This window comes from Crocodylus porosus, unplaced genomic scaffold (genome assembly GCF_001723895.1).
Source record: "Crocodylus porosus isolate Cpor-Errol unplaced genomic scaffold, CroPor_comp1, whole genome shotgun sequence".
NCBI lineage: Eukaryota > Metazoa > Chordata > Crocodylia > Crocodylidae > Crocodylus > Crocodylus porosus.
The window spans coordinates 19,878,487-19,897,506 of record NW_017728909.1 but is presented as its reverse complement, the minus strand read 5'-3'; the positions used below and the strand labels follow the sequence as shown (position 1 = coordinate 19,897,506).

The 19,020-nt window shown below is 46.8% G+C and overlaps 1 protein-coding gene across 9 annotated transcripts in view; it reads left to right on the top strand.

Annotated features, from left to right (window-relative positions):
* Positions 1-19,020, top strand: part of UBAP2 (ubiquitin associated protein 2) — a 113,371-nt gene that overhangs the window by 14,362 nt on the left and 79,989 nt on the right. For all 9 annotated transcript variants that reach the window (XM_019531850.1, XM_019531847.1, XM_019531848.1 and 6 more), the window contains exon 2: positions 15,307-15,446. In XM_019531850.1, coding sequence (XP_019387395.1) covers positions 15,348-15,446 — 99 coding nt within the window. In that variant the 5' untranslated portion in view covers positions 15,307-15,347. The remainder of the gene's footprint in view (positions 1-15,306; positions 15,447-19,020) is intronic.

The window sequence follows — 19,020 nt, the reverse complement described above, 5'->3', positions numbered from 1 at the left end:
GAGTGTGGGGGTCCCCACACCGCACAAATGCCACACACCCACATTCTTCCCCCACACCCCTCCAGCATATCCTGTGCTCCCCACACACTACCAAACCCCCCCACATGCACCCCCCCCGCACCCCACCCAACAATATACAACACTAAGAATTTATTTTTGAGTACAAATCATGGCACAAATACTTGTTATAATAAAATTAAAATATGTTATAGTAGTAGACTTTTAGTGTATGATTTGACTTTTTTCTGGTTCTAAGATGGCAACCCTCCCCTCCAAAAAGAAGTATTTCTGGGGGGCAAGGGGAGAGACTTCTGGTGGCAAAGGTCAGGGATTATGACCAGGGGGCAGGGCAACTGTCAAGGACCGGGGCTCCCCATGTAGCCCTTGACAGTTTGCCAAACCTAATTAAGTGGCCCCCACCTGAAATAATTGCCCGCCCCTGCTTTAGCAGACAAACCTGTTACTGGTTTGTGAATCACTAGCAGGTTCTTTAGTTGAATGCAAAATGGTATATTGTGATATTCTTGCTCTGATGCTTAACATTTCTGATATTATGGGGTGTGTTTAGCTACATCTGTTAAACCATGTCACTTAATTACCTTACTGGTTGCTTCATTTTTTGGTTGTTTTAATTGTACCTCTTAAAGCTACCCCTGTGGTCTAAGTGATTCATATGGACAAAGAAAATTAATTTGAGAACTTTGTAAACCACTATCTCTTTTCAGTTAACTTTACCAGTAGTTGGCTCCTTTTTTGTTTCGTTACAAATAGCTAGGCTCATTGCTGGTGTTGTAGTGACTGATAACAGAATGGTTCGCTTGAATTTTTTTTATTAGCTGCGTCTGACAACTGGAACTATTGGCAAAATGCAATCCCGCAGTGCCCTTGATCTGTGCTTACAGCTAGCATTCAAGATACTGCAGTAGCCTAAACCTTGCACTGCTTTGGAATTGTCCTGCCGACGTTGTCACTAAAAAACATGAGGGATAATGGCACCGAAAGCGGCAGTCACAGCATAGGCAGGTGGTGTGGGTCCTTTACTATGCAGATCTGACAGTGCGCTTCAGTCTGGAGCTTAAATAGCCTCTCCCACTTGATTCTTCCCAGGGTTTTTCTCTGTAGTTGTGATCACTGGAAACATTGATTAAGCCGAGATCATAATTTCCTTCATTCATGCTTTGAAACGGATGATTAGCTTTTCCTTTATATCCTAGAGCTCTGTGCTGCTGTGTATGTGTATGTGCATATGCATTTTTCCTGCATGGCTGGGCTCTGCTTTTGATCTGCAGTACCCTGGCAAGGGTGGCTCTGCTACAAGGAACTTGCCCAGACTGCCTGCTGCCCCCCATACTCTTCTTGGGGAGGGCAAGTGGGATGGGACACTGCTCAAGCTAATGCCCACAGTTTGTTGTAAGCTTTTTATTTTGCTCCATGGGATTTAGAAATGAGAACATGGTAGAGAGCTGTTAGCTCATCCTAGTCAAATTGAGGGTCTGGTTGGAGTTACTGGGTTAAGAGAGCATGTGTGTGACTAGTTTCCCTCCCTTATGCTCCCATCCAAGCCAGATCCACAGGTCTTGCCCTCCTTTGACTTGCAGATGTGGGGGGAGTATAGCTTTTTCAGCATATCAGCTTGATAGGACATTTCAAGTTAAGATTGGTAGAAGCATGCAAACTTAATGTAGTATCTTCAAGCTACCTAAATTCCTGTCGTGCTAGTGGAGTTCATTGTAGTTATTACTTAAGCTTCTAAGTCGCATAGAACTAGAGACCTACCTAATTTGTGGTAGCTGAGTCCAGATTTCGTGGTCCCAGCACAGCGCCACTCACCATTTTTGCAGTGGAGCATGGTGCGCTCCCCTGTGCCCCAGAAATCCTGCCCTTCCCTGGAGGTCGATAGATGAAGGAGTCGGTAGGTCCCTCATAATGACTAGAACTGTGCAGAATCACTTTTTCTTGAATAGCTCAGCACCACTGAAATACTTTGTCTTCCTTGCGAGGCAAGGGGAAACTCTACCAGATACTGCCATTTCCCTGATTAAGGGAAAGATTTGAATTGCAGATTAAAATTGCGTGCTTGGGTAGTCGGACACTTATTATGCTGACAGGTTTTACCACCCTCCTTTCTTTGGATAGAAATGCTTTAAAGCCTTCTGCAAACAGGGGTGTTCTGTAAGTACAAATTACAAAACGCGCCCACGTATCACAGGCGTGTGGACATAGGCAAGTGTGTCAGTGAGGGCAATGCATGTCTTGTAGATCCGAAATGGACTACTTCACAAGAACGGTGGATTAACAAATCCATAAAGCCTTCTGCTTGGTAGCTGATCAGACTGTACTAGTTGTGATTAAATTTTCCCTGGTAGATACTTCTCTTTTTTGTAAAGTGTGCTTACTTAACACTTATTTTGGTTGTGCCCTCTGGCCCCATGTGAACGAAAGGCACTAATCAGTTATACCTAGGTACTGTAGAAATCTGCAGGCAACTAATGAAATGGAGAGGTTTAGGTCACACCTGCACTTCACTTTTGAGACAGACTGACACCCTTAGGGGTGTAATGAATTTCTCGGGCAATCCTAATCTGGACTGGATTTTAAAATCTGTCCTGCTCAGTCAGCAGTTCTCATGGGTTCAGTTCCTCTCACTGTAAAATGTCTTTGGCAACAGCATCTTTATAATATGTGTCTTTTGGACACATTATTCTTTTTGTAAGTGAAATGGGATGCAATATAGTGTCCCAAAGTCATGCAGAAGTATTCCTGAAAGATGTGCTCAGGAGACCTGGGGTAGTAAGCAGATAGTTCAGCAAACCAGTGGATAGATAAGGCAGTTACCAGCTCTTCAGAAAAGAACAAGGAGATCCTTAATAGCCATCAGGCAATAAAAATAAAGCAAATGACACCTCCTCCCTGGCATTCTGGGAAATCATGCCAGTCCTCTTCTCATTTCTCGGCCTCTAAATTACAAATGGGGAAACTGTTGCAGCAGGTGACGGTGGAAAAAGGTTTGAGGAGAGCGTGCCCTGACCGGACTCTCCATTTCAGTTGAGTGTTTCAGTTCAAGCTGTCTGGCTTGGATCCAAAGAGTGAGGCACACTTCAAGTGCCCCGCAGCTGGTTGCCCACAGTCAGATAACTGGATCTTAAAAAAGATTTAATAGACCAGACGGGCGGGATGCATGAGAGCAGTTGTCAAGCACTTCCAGTGCATAAGGCAGTAGAGCAAGGCCTTACTCGGAAAGAGGGGGAGCTCTCGTACTCCTTGTAGTCTTCTTGTTTCCTGACTTGTCTGGAGAGGTCAGAGCTGTTCTAAAATAATAATCCTCGGCAAATTTATCAGAGAGCCAGATTCAGTCAGGAACAACAGTTGTCAATGATTTTTAATTTCCTTCCCTCTTGTATTACACAACTGCCCTTTGGCCTGGTGACTTTGTCCCTGCTGCTTCTGATTGTTTCAGTAGTCCTAAGAGTTGTGTTATGGCAGAAAATGGTGCATTTACCCTCTTGGGCCCTCTGCTGATCAGTGCCCTTTCATGGGCAGTAGCAGATAACTTAGTACGTCTTGCAGAGTCTAGCAAGCACGTGGGTTTGTAATCAAATAGCCTAAAGTGCTGGACAATACCGTTCTCTTCATGTGGAAGTCCAAACGGCTTCTTTAGGAGGATGGCAATAAAAACCGAGGGAAGTGACTAAGGAAGGTATTTGCTCCTCCAGAAATCTTATTCCTGAGTAAATTCTTCATTTTTTTTTGTATACGGAGATTTCACCAGGGGGCTGGAGCTCAAGTGAGAACTGTTTCCCCAAATTGCACTTGCCAGTCCACAATGAAGACACTGCAGAAGGTTTCTGAATTTCTGACTCCCATCTCTGACCACGATGGGGCAGATTGTGTTCTGTCATGATGTAGTTAGCAATTCAAAGGCTTATTTCTGCAAGAAGAAAAGAAACTTTCAGGATAAAGTGGATTAATTTTCCTGTCTACCTCTGAAGCATGCTCAAGCTTGCTACATGTGTGATTAAGGACAAGATAATTTTTGGGAGGTGTTGACTTCATCATTTCACAGGGCTAGCTCTTTATATAGCACCAACAGTATCACTACAGTAAGCTACAGCCATGTTGCAATTGCCCTTTTAAAATAAACCACTTTATCCCAGGACAAAGTGCAGTCATTCAGACCTCCAATTTTGCTGTCCCAGGACAAATCCTATAAAAGTACTAACCATTTATTCCAGGACAGCACAAAGTGCAACTGGGGAGTTATCCTGGGATTGCACTGATTCAGTGGCAGAAAAGCAGCAGTGCATTCAGTCACTTATTAAACCCTGATTAGAAGGGCGATTGTGTGTACACACCAGTACTGGAATATTCAACTTTTGGGACAAACACACTCACAACTTGTCCAGGGCCAAATACAATGTTTATTCCTAGCCTTGTTGCATGAATTGGACACATTGGTGTTAGGAAAAACATCAGTTAATCTTAAACTGGATTTAAAACATATCCTTAAGGTAGAGATTTTGGAGGAGTGGCAGAGTTCAGTATTGCGTAGCTCTGTTTTTTAATGGTGTTGAAGCTTGACTTGTTTAGACCCGTCATGCTTACAGAGCACAAGTTGCTCAGTCTGTCTTTCAGATCGGTAGTAGAAGTGTGATGCTAGTTGGACTGTGTGTGTTCTTCAGCAAAAAGACAATTATTTCAGGCATTTCCCCCTGAAACCGAAAAGAAACAATGACTTAATTTCCCTTTTTTATTTATCTTTTTAACACAGAGGCATCTTTCCCTGAAAGCCTCCTAATCTTTCCTTCCTTTTTCACTTTAAACAGGGGTACCGAAGATTGTATTGTATGTTAAATGCCTTCAGTTTCTTTAGTGGCATGTTTAAGCAGTGTATTGGTCTGCCTCTACCGATCCCTAAAATCTTCAGAGTAGCAGTTGAGTGCAAATTCCTTTTTGTGGTAGAGGAAGCAGGATTGAGACATTACAGTGCATCATGCATGTGATCACACTGATTTACAGGATTGAGTAAATGCACTGTTGCTCTAAATCAGGGGTGGGCAGTTATTTGGGCTGGAAGGCCGCTTAGGGGGTTTTGGTGAGCTGTTGCATGCCAGGTCAGCTGTTCTTCCCCCCCTTGCCCTGCCCCGGCGACAGCTCACCAAAACTCCCTAAGTGGCTGGGCCAAATAAAACCCTTTGGTTAGCCAAATTTTGCCCACCCCTGCCCTAAATTCTCAACACAATAGTTTTAATAAGTAGGTAGTAACATGCACTTGTTAATTCTCTAGGCACTGTTTAGACCAAATATGAACTATACTTACTGGTGTGCACGTGTAGGTGTCTGATTGACTAATTTTACAGTGTATGCCAGTGCACATCCAAAATATTATTTAATAATGTCTTGGTAGGTTTTTTTTAGTTTGTCCTGTGTGTGTAACTTCCCTCCTACCCCCAAAAACTTATGGGATAAAATCTGGAGTAGGTGGGCAGAGTAAGGACTTCCAGTGACAGTGAAAGCAATGAAGAAAGGGAACATCTTTGCTGGCGTTTTTGGTTGTCGTCATGTTGATCTAAGGACATGGGCTGGCCAGGTTCTTTGGGTAGACGTGGGATCTTTAATTAGATCAACTGAGTAGTTGGAAAAAAGTCCTTTGCAAACTTTCAAGTGCAATCATCCTTCCTATGCCTGAAGAAGTGATTGCGCCTGAAAGCTTGCAAAGAACTTTTTTCCAACTACTCAGATGGTGTAATAAAAAGATATCGCATCCACCCAAAGAACCTTGCCTGCCAGTATCTTTGCCAGACTTCTCCGGGTAGGATTTTTCAGGGGAAGCAGTTTTGGGGGGTTTTAATTGGATAGTTTGGTTCAAGCTTGGTCTTAAAAAAAAAAAAACATTCACTTCATCCTGCCTTTTTAAAGCATAGAGATATCTCTGCACAATGTTTTTATCAGCTTGTTGTACAGGGAATCCAAGGCAAAGGCTGCCCTGAGCCTACCTCAGGAAAGCAAGTGAAACAGCAAACAAATGAAGTTTGCTTCAGCTGATGAAAGCAAGTCCCTAACCAGAATGTCACTTGTAACCAGTGTAGTCCAGTGTCTTGTTTCCCAGTTTCTTCCTTGCTGCCTAGTCCGCCCTTGAAAACATCACCCTATTCTTGGCCTGGGCAGAGAGCATTTCCTTGTGCTTCCTCCTCCTAGCCCAGCTCTAACGAGCCTCTAATAACAGAAAGTCTATCATGTATCCTGTATCTTTCTATTTTTACGTCTAGCTCTCTTGAAGAACACTAGAAGCCCCCTTGTCTTAGCAAGGCCAGCGAAACATATGTTGAATTTGTAGGCCAAGCAAACTTGTAGAAAAGACCCAAGAAACTAGAGAACTGGTTAAAATAACACAAAAAACTTCCCATCCCTCCAAAAAAAAAAAAAAAAAACCCCAAAAACCTCTTCAGAGTTATCCCTTTTGAATCCATCTCCCACCCCTAAAAATAAAAAAATAAAAAAAAAATCATTCTTAGAAATTGACCTGTGTTCGAGTGAGTAGCACATGATTTGAGTCGGGGGGAGAGGGTTCATTTCTCTAAGGTAATCAAGGGTTGGAATACCAAACCTGGGAATAAATTGAGAAGTTGGCATCAAGCAAGAGTATGGGACACTTATTGCAGCTCTAATGTGATGCCAATATTCTTCTTTTGTTGCAGTACCTATAATTTTAGTACTACTTTACAAATCCTGGTTAAGGATCACAGGCTGATTATCTGTCCCACATGCCTAACACACAAATTCAAAGTATAAATTTTGCATTTTTCTCTTTATATTGTTTCCCCTGATTTGCCATTTTTTTTAAGTTGTCAACCCCTGTTACTTGGAGATTTCTGAAATTAATTATTTGGCCATTCTTGTGGTGAGAAGGCTCTTCTGCAATACCAGGAAGGCTGTGTGTTGCTCTCTTTTTGAGGGTGCTCAGGCTTGGTCTTTGTCCATCTCTTCTAGGACAGAGGAGCTCCTTTAACACTTGAGCAGCTAAAGGAGTCTGCCAAAGTAAGGTTGCTTTTCTAATTGGTTAATCGCATTCTATTAGTTACTGTCTCTTAAATGAATGAGATCTTAACTTGTGTTGGATGATTTGCTGAAATCACTGCATTGCTAAAACCTGGCATTTTTTTTGTTTACTGTTCTAAAGTGTGACACGTGATTTATATTAAGCAGTTTCTGAACCCCCTTCCTACAGCAGTTAGACTGTGAGGGTCTGGGTCTTAATGCGAATCTGTATCTGTTCAGGCTGCTTGCTGGAGCAGTGATATATATGAAATACTTGCCTTGGCAAGGTCACACACTAACTGCAGTCGAAGAACCTCACCAGTGGGCCAGATCTCACCACAGGTCCTCGCACGCGCACATCCCTATGTCAGGTTTGGCAACTTTTCTAAACAGCTCTTTAACCAAGGGCTCTGCCCCTTCTAGCCCATCCCGCCCCCCCCACTTGATTCGTTGTCAAGAGGTGATGCTTGAAGTTGTGACATGCTCATCATTCCCATGGCAACGGGCTCTCAAACAGATTTGACTAACCTGCAGCATCAAGCTGAAGAGCCAGCCAGCTGTGGGGGGAAACTCTTGTTAAACCATGTCTTAAAAATTAATACTAAAAATACCCAGGCAACACAACAGTCAGAAAACAGCAGGTGTCTGCCCTCCTTGTGTGTACGAAACCATGGCAAGGAACGGTTGTGACAGTGCGACATTCCAGTGCACACGTGATACAAAGGGCCCTTTCTATGCTGCATTTAGGGAGCTGTGTTGGCCTTTTCCTAGTGAACTGCAAATCATGCATTTCTAACACAAGATGGGACTGTATACTTCCTTGGTCAGCATGCCCAGGATCTAGTGGTGCAACCAGGAAAGTTAGAGCCCAGCTTCATAGAACATGAACTCCTTCAAGGTGGGATTGACTTACACTGTGCATGTCTGGACGGTGCCTGTTACACTGTGGGGCTACCAGAATGCATATTGAAACGGCGGCTTTATTTCTGCATCTCCATGGGGCTTTCAACTATATTTTTAAGAACCAAGGATAGGTATTATTTAAGCTTCATTGTGTCTTGAGCCACGTTATAAAGCCCTCTAGCTGGCTAGGATGGAGGGGGTCAACTTGAGTTCTGAAGAGTTGTGTTAGCCCAGGTTAAAAGCCTTGATTAACATGTCTTTTTAAAACTCCAGCGCTGCCAGTGTGTGGCTGTGTTCGACTGGCAGGCAAAACTGTGCTTTGCAAATTGATTCCCCGAGAGTTTAAGTCGTGCTTGTGCATTTTTTTTAAGAAACACTCTACGGTGGAAAAGTAAATGCGACTTCGAAACAGCTGTAGCACAACAGTGTCATAAAATTATGTTTTTTTGTCTGTGTGGGCTGGTAAAATTTTATATTCCATTAAGGAACCATATGTTAAACTAGGGATCTGAAGGCTAATGCACAGTTGTAACTTATTTTTGCGCCTCTGCAGGCAAAGGAAATGATGTTATAACATAGTGCCTCAGCCATGTTTTAAAAGTGGATGTTTCCAAGACAGAGACAGCCTTGTTTTGCAAAAATAGATTCAGGAACTCATTGGAAATGTTAGTCTAAGATTAAATACCAGAATCTATTCAGTTACCCTCAGGAATGACGTGGTGTGCTGAGCATGCAGCTTGTGTTGGAGTTGCAGCTGTGCAGCATGTCTTAAATCAAAACGGTTTGACCTGGGGGTTGGCTGAGTGCCAGAAACACCCGCAACTTCAACTTGTAAGATGTTGGCGTGCCGGGGTGGATGGCGGGGAAGCCATGAGGGGCCTGATCCTGGTTGTGGCTGTAGCCCTGGCTCCTTCCTTGCCACCCACCTAGAGGCATGCATGCCAAGCAAAATGGCTTCAAGTGTGGCACCTGTGCCAGATGTTGCCTACCCCTGGTCTGACCTTTCTTCAGCTGACTAGTTTCAGGTGCTCCAGTTCGAAGCTGCTGGTCTTATCTGTGAAAAATAGTCATATGCTTTCCAGGTGCTGTGCATGCAGGACCTTCCTCACTCATCTGGATTCAGGTTGTGAGGTTCTGGCCAGAAGAGATGACTCAAAGATATATTAGTCCACCAAAGCTTAGGCTTTGAAATTCAGAGGGCCACTACTTTACTTATTTTTTTCCTGGCGAGATAATTTGTCAAGGTAGAAAGATGATGAATGAACAAGAAGGGAGAAAGAAGAGGTCCCTTTAAACCAGGGGTGTCAAACATGCAGCTCACGGGCCTGATCCGGCCTGGAGAACTGCTGCATCCAGTCTGCTGGTAGTCTGGTGGGCTACCAGAGGTGCACTGCCCCTCATCTCTGCATCGTTGCATACCCGTGACATTGCGGCCCGGCTAGAGCTCAGTGTTGGCAGGCAGCAGCACAGTCAGGGATGTGCTGGCTGCACAAGTGCAGCTCTGTGCCGCTGCCTGGCAGTGTGCAGCTCTGGCCAGTTGGCAGCGTCAGGGGTGTGCGGCAGTGTAGGTCCAGGGATGTGTCCCTGCACAGAGCTGTGTTTGCAGTGTGGAGCTAGGGGCACGTGTGCCTAGGAGGAGCCAGGAGTGTGCAGCAGCACAGATCTCTAGCTAAATGTGGCTCCGTGCTGTTGCATGCTGCTGCCTGCCAGAGCTCCGTGCAGCTGTGTGCCTCCAGCTCCACACTGCACAGATGTGACTGTGCAGCTGCGTGCCTCTGGACCCACACTGCTCCCAAGATGTGACCTTTGGATCCAGCCTGGGAGGGGAGCCCATGTGGTCTGGATCTGGCACAGGGTATAGGATAAATTTGACACCCCTGTTTTAAACCACTTGAAAAACATTGTAACACTGCTGGAAATGGTGGATGCATATTATAAGCAAGGAAATACAGTAACAGCAGTTTCTGGTGTTTAAGCATCTCCTGGCTGAAACGGGAAGTAAAATCTCCACAGGGAGCAGACCAATGTGCAAGAGCTGCGCCTTGGTTACTTCTTTCAAGGACAGGTCTTTTTTGTTGTTCACTCTGCCTTTCAAAAACAATATGTTTCTTATTCTGGAGCATGTTGTATGTGAGAAAATATGGTATGTATTTGAGGGATCACTGACTTCCAAGGCTAGGTAGTGCACATAAGTGGTCCACTTCCTAGTGTACTCACTGTTGCAAAGTTTGTTAACTTTTGCATAGTCCAGACTGTCATATGAGCTTGGATTTTAAGTTTTGCTACTGAAAATGCAGTTGCTTTGGAGGTCTGTACAGGCCAGAGCTGGTAGTCAAACTTGGCTTGCCTTAATGTTGAAGAACAGATTAACTTTGGCAGATAAAGTCAGGGAAAACACAGTGTTCCTGTTTAGATCGTACTGCAGTCAATTCCTGGTAAAGGCAGCCCTTTTCCAGTTACATATGTAAGAGTTCATGGAAATATTTCTTTCTCTTAAGAATCTATTGAATGTTTTAACTATTGCAACAGAAGTTCTAATGGCTGAGGTCATGCTTTGTTTACTGTATCTGCATTTATTATATATGAAAAAGGAGAAAGAGGGTGAAAAATATTAGAGTAGAAGAGGATTCATTAGCTAATCTCTAAAAAGGCTCTTGAACACTGTGGGCCTCTGTTTAGCAGTTAGGCATGCAACTGTGCTTTTGATTTGTGCATACTGCTACTGTAGCTACACATAAAGATAGGCTGTTTGTCTATGCTCCTAGATTTTCAAGCATTGAACTGGTCCTTTTGTCTTTATCATCAGAGTAGCTCTGTGTAGGTAAGCACCTAGATAGGATTCAGGAAGATAAGGCCAGGGAAATCGTCGTTATTGGTCAGTGTGGTAGTCAGGCAGTTGGGCATATCAGCAACCGAACTGTTGGCAAGGTTTTTTGGAGAATATCTGCTATCTGCCAGGGGAATATCAAATTACTATTACAGAGGCTTTTAGAAAGTGCTTCCAAGCATTGGAGTAACAATGGAAACATGAATGGGCCTGTTTGAAAATGTAAGAAATGGGCTTTGAAGGCTGTATTCATGGGCAGCTTGGAGGTATGAATCAGTGTCTTAGACCCCTGGCATGCTCTGCATTTATGGTTTTATTAGCCTGTTAATTGTGCCATAAATAGTATGTGCTACATGTGTAGCTGATTTATGGTGCTACAAAGTGACAAACTAGTTGCAAAGGTTTTCCACAAAACACGTGGAACATCTTTGTGGCTTGTGTATATAGCATCGCAAACTGAATGTCTAGCATGTTCCTCCTGATGCGGACAGTCAGCATGAGGGGTGGGGGTTGGCATTGGGACTGGGAAAGTCCTTGTCCTAGTGCCAAAAATGGGCTGCGGAGGGAGTGAGTTGTAAGGTACTCACCCTCCAGAAACTTGGAAACCCCTGTGCCCTGCAGCCTTCCATGTCTCACCCCACAGGCGCTGGCTACACAGACAGTTTTTTATAGCTTCATAGTTTGTAGGGTCTGAAGGAACCTGAGCTGATCATTGAGTCCGACCCCCTGCCATGGCAGGAAAGAGTACTGGGGTCAAAGGACCCCAGCAAGGTGTACATCTAGCCTCCTCTTAAAGACCCCCAGGGTAGGAGCCAACACCACTTTTCTTGGAAGTTGGTTCCAGATCCTAGCTGCTCTGACAGTGAAGTCGCACCTCCTGATATCTAGCCTAAATCCCTCTGTCAGCTTGTGACTGTTATTCCTGGTCACTCCTGGTCGTGCTTGGGGGCACAGGGACTCCCCCAGTGCCTGCTGGTCCCCTCAGACTAGTTTCTCTTGTGGAGGCTGAACAGGTTCAGGTCCTGTCGCCTCTCCTCGTAGAGCCTTTCCTGCTTCCCCCTGATCATGCAAGTGGTCCTCCTCTGCAACCTCTCCATGTTGTCCACATCCCTCGGCCTGACCAGTGTTGCGTAGAGGGGGAGGATCACCTCCCTGGACCTGCTTGAGATGCATCTGTGGATGCACGACAAGGTACAGTTGGCCTTCCTGACCACGTCCCCACACTTCCGACCCACGTTCATCTTGGAGTCAATGATGACTCAAGATCCTTTTCTGCCTCTGCACTGACGAGAAGGGAGTTCCCCAGCCTGTAGGTATGGTGCTGGGTCTTCCTCCCCCGGTGCAGCACCTTGCACTTGTCCATGTTGAATCCCATCCTGTTCTCATCCGCCCACCCCTGTAACCTGTCTAGGTCCGATTGCAACCTATTCCTCACTTCTAGCATGCCCACATCCCCCCACATCTTAGTGTCATCAGCAAATTTGAGCAGGGTGCTTTTTACCCCCTCGTCCAAGTTGCTGATGAAGATGTTGAACAGCGTGGGCCTGAGGACCGAGCCCTGCGGGACCCCACTGCCCACATCCCTCCAGGTTGAAAATGACCCATCCACCACCGCCCTCTGGGTGCGGCCCTCCCGCCAGTTGGCGACACATCTGACTGTGTGGGTGTGTACACCACAGCCCCCCAGTTTCTTAATGAGAACAGGGTGAGAGACAGTGTCAAAGGCCTCCCAAAAGTCCAGGAAGATGATGTCCACCATGGCAGCTGCGTCCAAGGCTTTTGTGACCTGGTCATAGAAGGCCACCAGGTTGGTCTGACAGGACCTTCCTCGAATGAACCCATGTTGGTTGCCCCTAAGCATAACCTGCCCCGCTGGTCCCTCGTGAACGTGCACCAGGATAATTCGCTCAAAAAGCTTGCCCAGGATCCAGGTAAAACAAACTGGCCTATAGTTTCCCGGGTCCTCCTTCCTCCCCTTTTTGAAGATGGGAACCACGCTGGCCTCTTCCAGTCCTCTGGCACCACACCAGAGCACCATGAGTGCTCGTACAGCCGTGCCAGGGGTCCCGCAATGACCGCAGCCAATTCCCTCAGCGCTCGGGGGTGGAGATCGTCTGGACCCGCTGATTTGAATACGTCCGGACCCTCCAGAAGTTTCCTGACTAGATCCTCACTAACCCTTGGCCCAGGTGCACCTCCCCTGAGGTCTAAGGGGGGCCCAGAGGAGGGGTGGCTGTTCCAGTCCCTGCTCAGGAAAATGGAGGCAAAGAAGTCATTAAATAGGTTAGCTTTGTTATCTGATGTGATGACCAAATTTCCTAGCATGTCCTGTATTTAAAAAAGGACTTCTTATTGTCCTTGATCCGGGTCGCTAGGCCCAGTCCCATCTCCGCCTTGGCCTTCCTGACCTCCCCCCCTGCAGCCCCGAGCAACCGCAGTATAATCCTCCCTGGGGATGGCCCCTCCCTGCCACTGGGGGTGCGCCTCCCTGTTAGCTAGGAGACATTTCCGGATGCATTTGGTGAGCCATGAGTACTGCGTCCAGTTCTGGGCTTTTGCGCCGTCCTGCTCCCTTTGATCCGTGTTGGGAGTACCTCCCTTTGGGCTTGGAGTATCGTCTCCTTAAGGAGTGACCACTCTTCTTGGACACCCGACTCCCCTCCCCTCCCCTCCGGGACCTCAGCGCCTCCTCGACTATTCTCCTTAGCTCATTGAAGTCCGCCCTCCTGAAGTCCAGGGCTGCTGCCTTGCTGCCGGCCTTTGCTACCTTGCTCTGGATGGTAAATCCCAGCAGGTGGTAATTGCTGCCACCCAGGTGGTCAAGCACCCGCAGCCCTCGCACCAGGTTGTTGCCCATGGCCAGCACCAGGTCCAACAAGGTGTCTCCCCGGTGGGGCTGTGCACCTCCTGGGTTAGACGGAGGTCCTGGATTTGGGCTAGGAACCTACTTGAGCAGTCAGACCTGGCTGACTGCTTCCCAGCAGATGTCTGGAAAGTTCAGGTCTCCCATGACGACCACATCCTTGGACCCAACTACCTCTGTGAGCTGACTTAAGAATTCCTGGTCTCGCTCTTCCCCTTGGTTGGGTGGTCTGTAGTAGCCCCCCATGGTTAAGTCTCTTTCCCCCGACCCCCTTGTATTCTAACCCAGAGCATTTCAGAGTGCCCCTCCTCTGACTCTGCTACCTGGTGAGGATGTGTATTCCTCCTTAATGTAGAGCGCCACCCCCCACCTTTCCTCCCTGTCCTGTCCCTCCTGTACAGCCCATAGCCCTTGATATTCACCGCCCAGTCATGTGTTGGGTCCCACCACGTTTCAGTGAGCCCCACTATGTCGGGGTTGGTGTCAGCTAGCAGAAGGGTGAGTTCCTCCTGCTTGTTTCCCATACTACGAGCGTTTGTGTAGAGGCATTTGAGGCCTCCTGAGGATTTTAAAGGTCCTGGTGCACCAGCAGCCTCTCTCTGATCCCAGGATCTCCTTGCTCTGGGATTTCTAAAACTGCATATACAGTCTTTAGACATCTGTGGGGCTTTGGGCGAGGGGAGAGGCTCCCTGATCTCAGGGTCCCAGTGGGGAAGTCCAATGGTTTCCAGCTGCAGGAGTCACTTGACTGCCCCTGTCCAGCACTTGCGAATGAAATCTGCGCCCCAGGCTCCTTTCTAGCAGTGGCCTAATTGGGAACTGATTCCCCAGTCACAAGAATTGCCCCTCCTGACATGCGGCATGTCTGGAGGCATGGTTGTTGGGATTAGGGATCAGATCCCATCATGCCATTAAATGAAAATTTGCTGTCCCCCTTTTAGTTGCAAACAAAACAGGCTAGGCCATGAAGCTCTTTGAAAGTGAGGTCACGTAGTTTGGTGTGATAGAGGTGGGATTCCTGGTTAAAAGGAATGACCCAGGAAAAGAGCCTTTGCAATATTGTTAGTTTATTCTGTGTCTATTGCCCTAATGTAATGTTGGTCAAGAGTATTAGGGGAATTGCAGATCGTAAGTAAATTGGTGAAACCTGCAGTGAGCATGCTTCCTCCATAGGTCTTGCAGAGAAACTTGCTTCAGGTCACACAGGGTGTCAGTGGCAGGGCAAGAAATCAAACCTGGGTCTCCTGGCTTCCAGGCTAGTGTTTTTTTTTCCAGTGGACCGTCTCTGAAGAGAGAGTGAAATGGCATTGGTCAAAGCCAGGAAGGAGCTCGTTGCAGCAATTCAAGGTGTGATGTGATCACAGCTGAATGCATTGCGTGGTGGATGAATGGGAAAGGCTGCATCTTGAACGATGCACAGAAAGAATCAGCAAGAATCAGGTGGAGGGTTGATGTGCAGACCTGGCAAGAGGTGGAGTTGAAAATGATGCCCAGGTAATGGGCCTCAATAACTGGCAGGATGGGGGTGTTTCAGATCCCCCAGACAATGAATTTAATTCACTCTTCGTGCCTATGATATACATACAACACACTTGAGAACCGTTGCATTCGTATCCTATCTGAACCAATTTTCTGGGTGAACCAACTGACTTGTTGTTTTTCTCCTCTTTTCTTTCAGATTTTCTATTTTGTACATACCTTGTTTTGTATATACTGTATATGATGACTTCGGTGGGCAGTGAACGTACCCGGGGCACTCGGGACAAGACGCAGATTTCAACCACACAGCCAACACAACCACAGAAACAAGTAGTACAGGTACGTGCTGCGTAGCCTCTCTGCAGGTTGAGTAAGATTACAGTTGATATCCAATCTATAGCTTGGTAAAGGCTGAGAGTGGGAGCACGAAGAGAAGCCTTGCTTCGGTGTAGAGAATGTGTCTGATTGCTCATGTTTTCATGCTTTTGGGGTACTGAGCAAAACTGCCTGCTGGCTGGGCCCCTGGGATCCACACTAATCTTGTTCTTCAGGAGATTGGTCTCTACCCTGGTGCCATGATTTTGGCCTGAGATATTCTGACATCCTCACAAACTTTAGCTCTTTCAAATGTGAGACTTGTGATGCTAAAGGGTCTCTGGTTACTCTTAGCACCCCCAGTAGGTGGTAATAGCTTTTCTCAGTGACTGAGATGAGTGTCTGCAGCAGGACCCAGAAAGTCTGCCGCTCATGAGCAAATGCCCCCCAAACCACAGGCAATCCAGAAAGTTTTCGGAGAGTGCTGGGGACAATTTCCTGGTGCAAGTGTTGGAGAGGCCAACTGGGGGCTGTGCTCTTCTTGACATGTTGTTCACAAACAGGGAAGAATTGGTGGGGAATGTAGTAGTGGATGGCAGCTTGGGCAGCAGTGACCATGAGATGATTGAGTTCAGGATCCTGAGGAAAGGAAGGAAGGAGAGCAGCAGAGTAAGGATCCTGGACTTGAGAAAAGCTGCCTTGGACTCGCTCAGCAAACTGATGGACAGGATCTCCTGGGAAGCCAGTCTGAGGAGGAGAGTAGTCCAGGAGAGCTGGCTGCACTTTAAAGAAACTTTATTGAGGGTACAGGAACAAACCATCCTGAATGTGCAGCAAGACTAGCAAGTACGGCAGAAGACCAGTTTGGCTTAGCTGAAAACTTCGTCAGTAAACTCAGTCACAAAAAGGAAGTTTGTAAGAAGTGGAAACTTGGACAGCTTGGGCATGTAGGGATGAAGTCCATAAGACCAAAGTGCAATTGTAGAATCATAGAATTATAGAAAATGAGGGTTGAAGGGACCTTGGGTGGTCACATCTAGTCCATCCCCCTGCTCAAAGCAGGACCAGCCCCAACTACATCATCCCAGCCAAGGCTTTGTTGACCTGGGTCTTAGAAACCTACAAGGATGGAGATTCCACCACCTCTTTAAGTAACCTGTTCTGCTACTTCACCACCCTACTAGTGGGAGAGTTTTTCCCAATATCCAACCTCAGCCACCTTTGCTGCAACTTGAGCCCATTGCTCCTTGTTCTGTCATCTGCCCCCACTAAGAACAGTCCAGCTCCATCCTCTTTGCACCACCCCCCTGCAGGGAGTTGAAGACTGCTAATGAATCCCCCTCAATCTTTTCTACAAACTCAATAAGACCAGTTTCCTCAGCCTCTCTCCACAAGTCATTGCTGTCTTCTGGACTCTCTCCAGTGTGTCCACATCCTTTCTGTAATGAGGGGCCCGAAACTGGACACAGGACTGCAGAGGTGGTCTCACCAGTGCTGAATAGAGGGGAATAATTGCTTCCCTTGATCTGCTGGTAATGCTTCTACTAATGCAAGAGCTGGAGCTAGCAAGAGATGTGAAGAGTAATAAGAAACGTATCTGCAAGTATGTCAGCCACAAGAGGAGGATCAGGGAAAGTGCGGGTTCTTTACTAAATGGGGGAGGAAACCTAGTGACAAGAGGATGCAGAAAAGGCTGAAGTGCTCGGTGCCTTTTTCACCTCAGTCTTCACAGGCAGGGTCAGCTCCCAGATTACTGCACTGGGGAGCACAATTTGGGGAGGTGAGCAGCCAACTGTGGCAAAAGAACAAGTTTAGGGACTATTGAGAAAAGCAGGACACTCAAAGTCCATGGCGCTGGATGGGATGCACCCAAGGGTGCTGAGGGAGTTGGTCTGTGTGATTGCAGAGCCATTGGCCATCATCTTTGAAAACTCATGGTGATTGGGAGAGGTCCTGGACCATTAGAAAAGGGCAAATATAGTGCCCATCTTAAGAAAGGGAAGGAGGATCCAGGGAAGTATAGACTAGTCAGCCTCATCTCAGTCCTGGGAAAAATCATGGAGCAGATCTTTGAAGAATCCATTTCTAAGTACGTAGAAGGAGGTGATAAGGAACAGTCAGTATTGATTCACCAAGGGCAAGTCATGCCCGATCAACCTGATTGCCTTCTGTAATAAGATGACAGGCTCTGTGGATGTAGGGAGACCAGTGGGTGTGACATACCTTGACTTCAAGGCTTTTGATGTGGTCTCCCACAACTTTCTTGCAAGCAAGCTAAGAATGTATGAGTTGGATGAGGGGACTGTAATGTGGATAGAAAACTGGCTGGATCATCACATTCAAAGGGTAGTAGTCAATGGATCACTGTCTGGTCAGTAGCTGGTATCAAGTAGAGTGCCCCAGGGGTCAGTCCTGGGCCCGGTTTTGTTCACTATTTTTATCTGTGACCTGGGAGATAAGGTGGAGTGTGCCCTCAAGCAGATTTGCTGATGACAGCAAGCTGAGGGAGTGGATACACAGAAGGGCAGGGCTAGGCTTCAGAGAGACCTTGACAGATAGGAGGATTGGACCAAAAGAAACCTCATGAAGTTCAATAAGGACAAGTGCAAAGTCCTTCACTTAAGGGGGAACAATTCTATGCACTGAGCCAGTTGGTCCCCAGCCTGTACAAGTAGCAGCTCTGCAGAAAAGGACCTGGGGGTGACAGTGAACAATAAGCTGAACAGGGTCAGCAGTGTGCCCTTATTGCGAAGAAGGCTACCGGCATCCTGAGCTACATTGGTAGGAGCGTTGCCAAGAGATCCAGGGCAGTGACTCTTTCCCTTTTATCGGCACTGGGAAGGCCACATCTGGAGTCCTGTGTCCAGTTTTGGGCACATTGGAGAGAGTCCAGCAGAGGCCAGTGAAAATGGTTAGGGAGCTGGGGGACAGGACTAGTGAGGAGAGGCTGAGGGAACTGGACTGATTTAGTTTGCAGAAGAGAGGATGGAGCTGGACTGTTCTCAGTGGGGGAGATAACAGAACAAGGAGCAATGGGCTCAAGTTGCAGCCAGAGAAATTGAAATTTAGATGATAAGAAAAACTTTAAGGGTGGCAAAGCACTGGAACAGGTTACCCAGAGAGGTGATGGAGTCCCCATCCTTGGAGGTCTTTAAGACCTCGGGTAGACAAAGTCTTGGCTGGGGTGATGTAATTGGGGCTGGTCCTGCTTTGAGCAGGGGGTTGGACTAGATGTGACCTCCTCATGTCCCTTCCCACCCTGATTTTCTTTGATTCTGTGACTAATCCTGTTGAATGTGGAGTGTCCTTGCAAGAAGTGAAGCAAGGAAGATGGCCCAGTGGATGTTTTTAAAGCAGCATATTTTCAGTTAGTGAGGCTGATGCTGATGACTGAAGGACTTGGACCATTTCCCTGTTGTTTTGGACCTCAACAACATTCCTTGGGATTGGAGGAAAGAGAAATTAAGCACCAAGAAATTAAGTGACCAAGATGTCCAAAATGACTGCAGACCTGCCAGCTCCTGCTGTTCTCCATGCTGGATGCTTCTGGAAAACTTCACCGTGTTGTAGGAGTTGTTCCCCATTTCTGTTGGGCAGA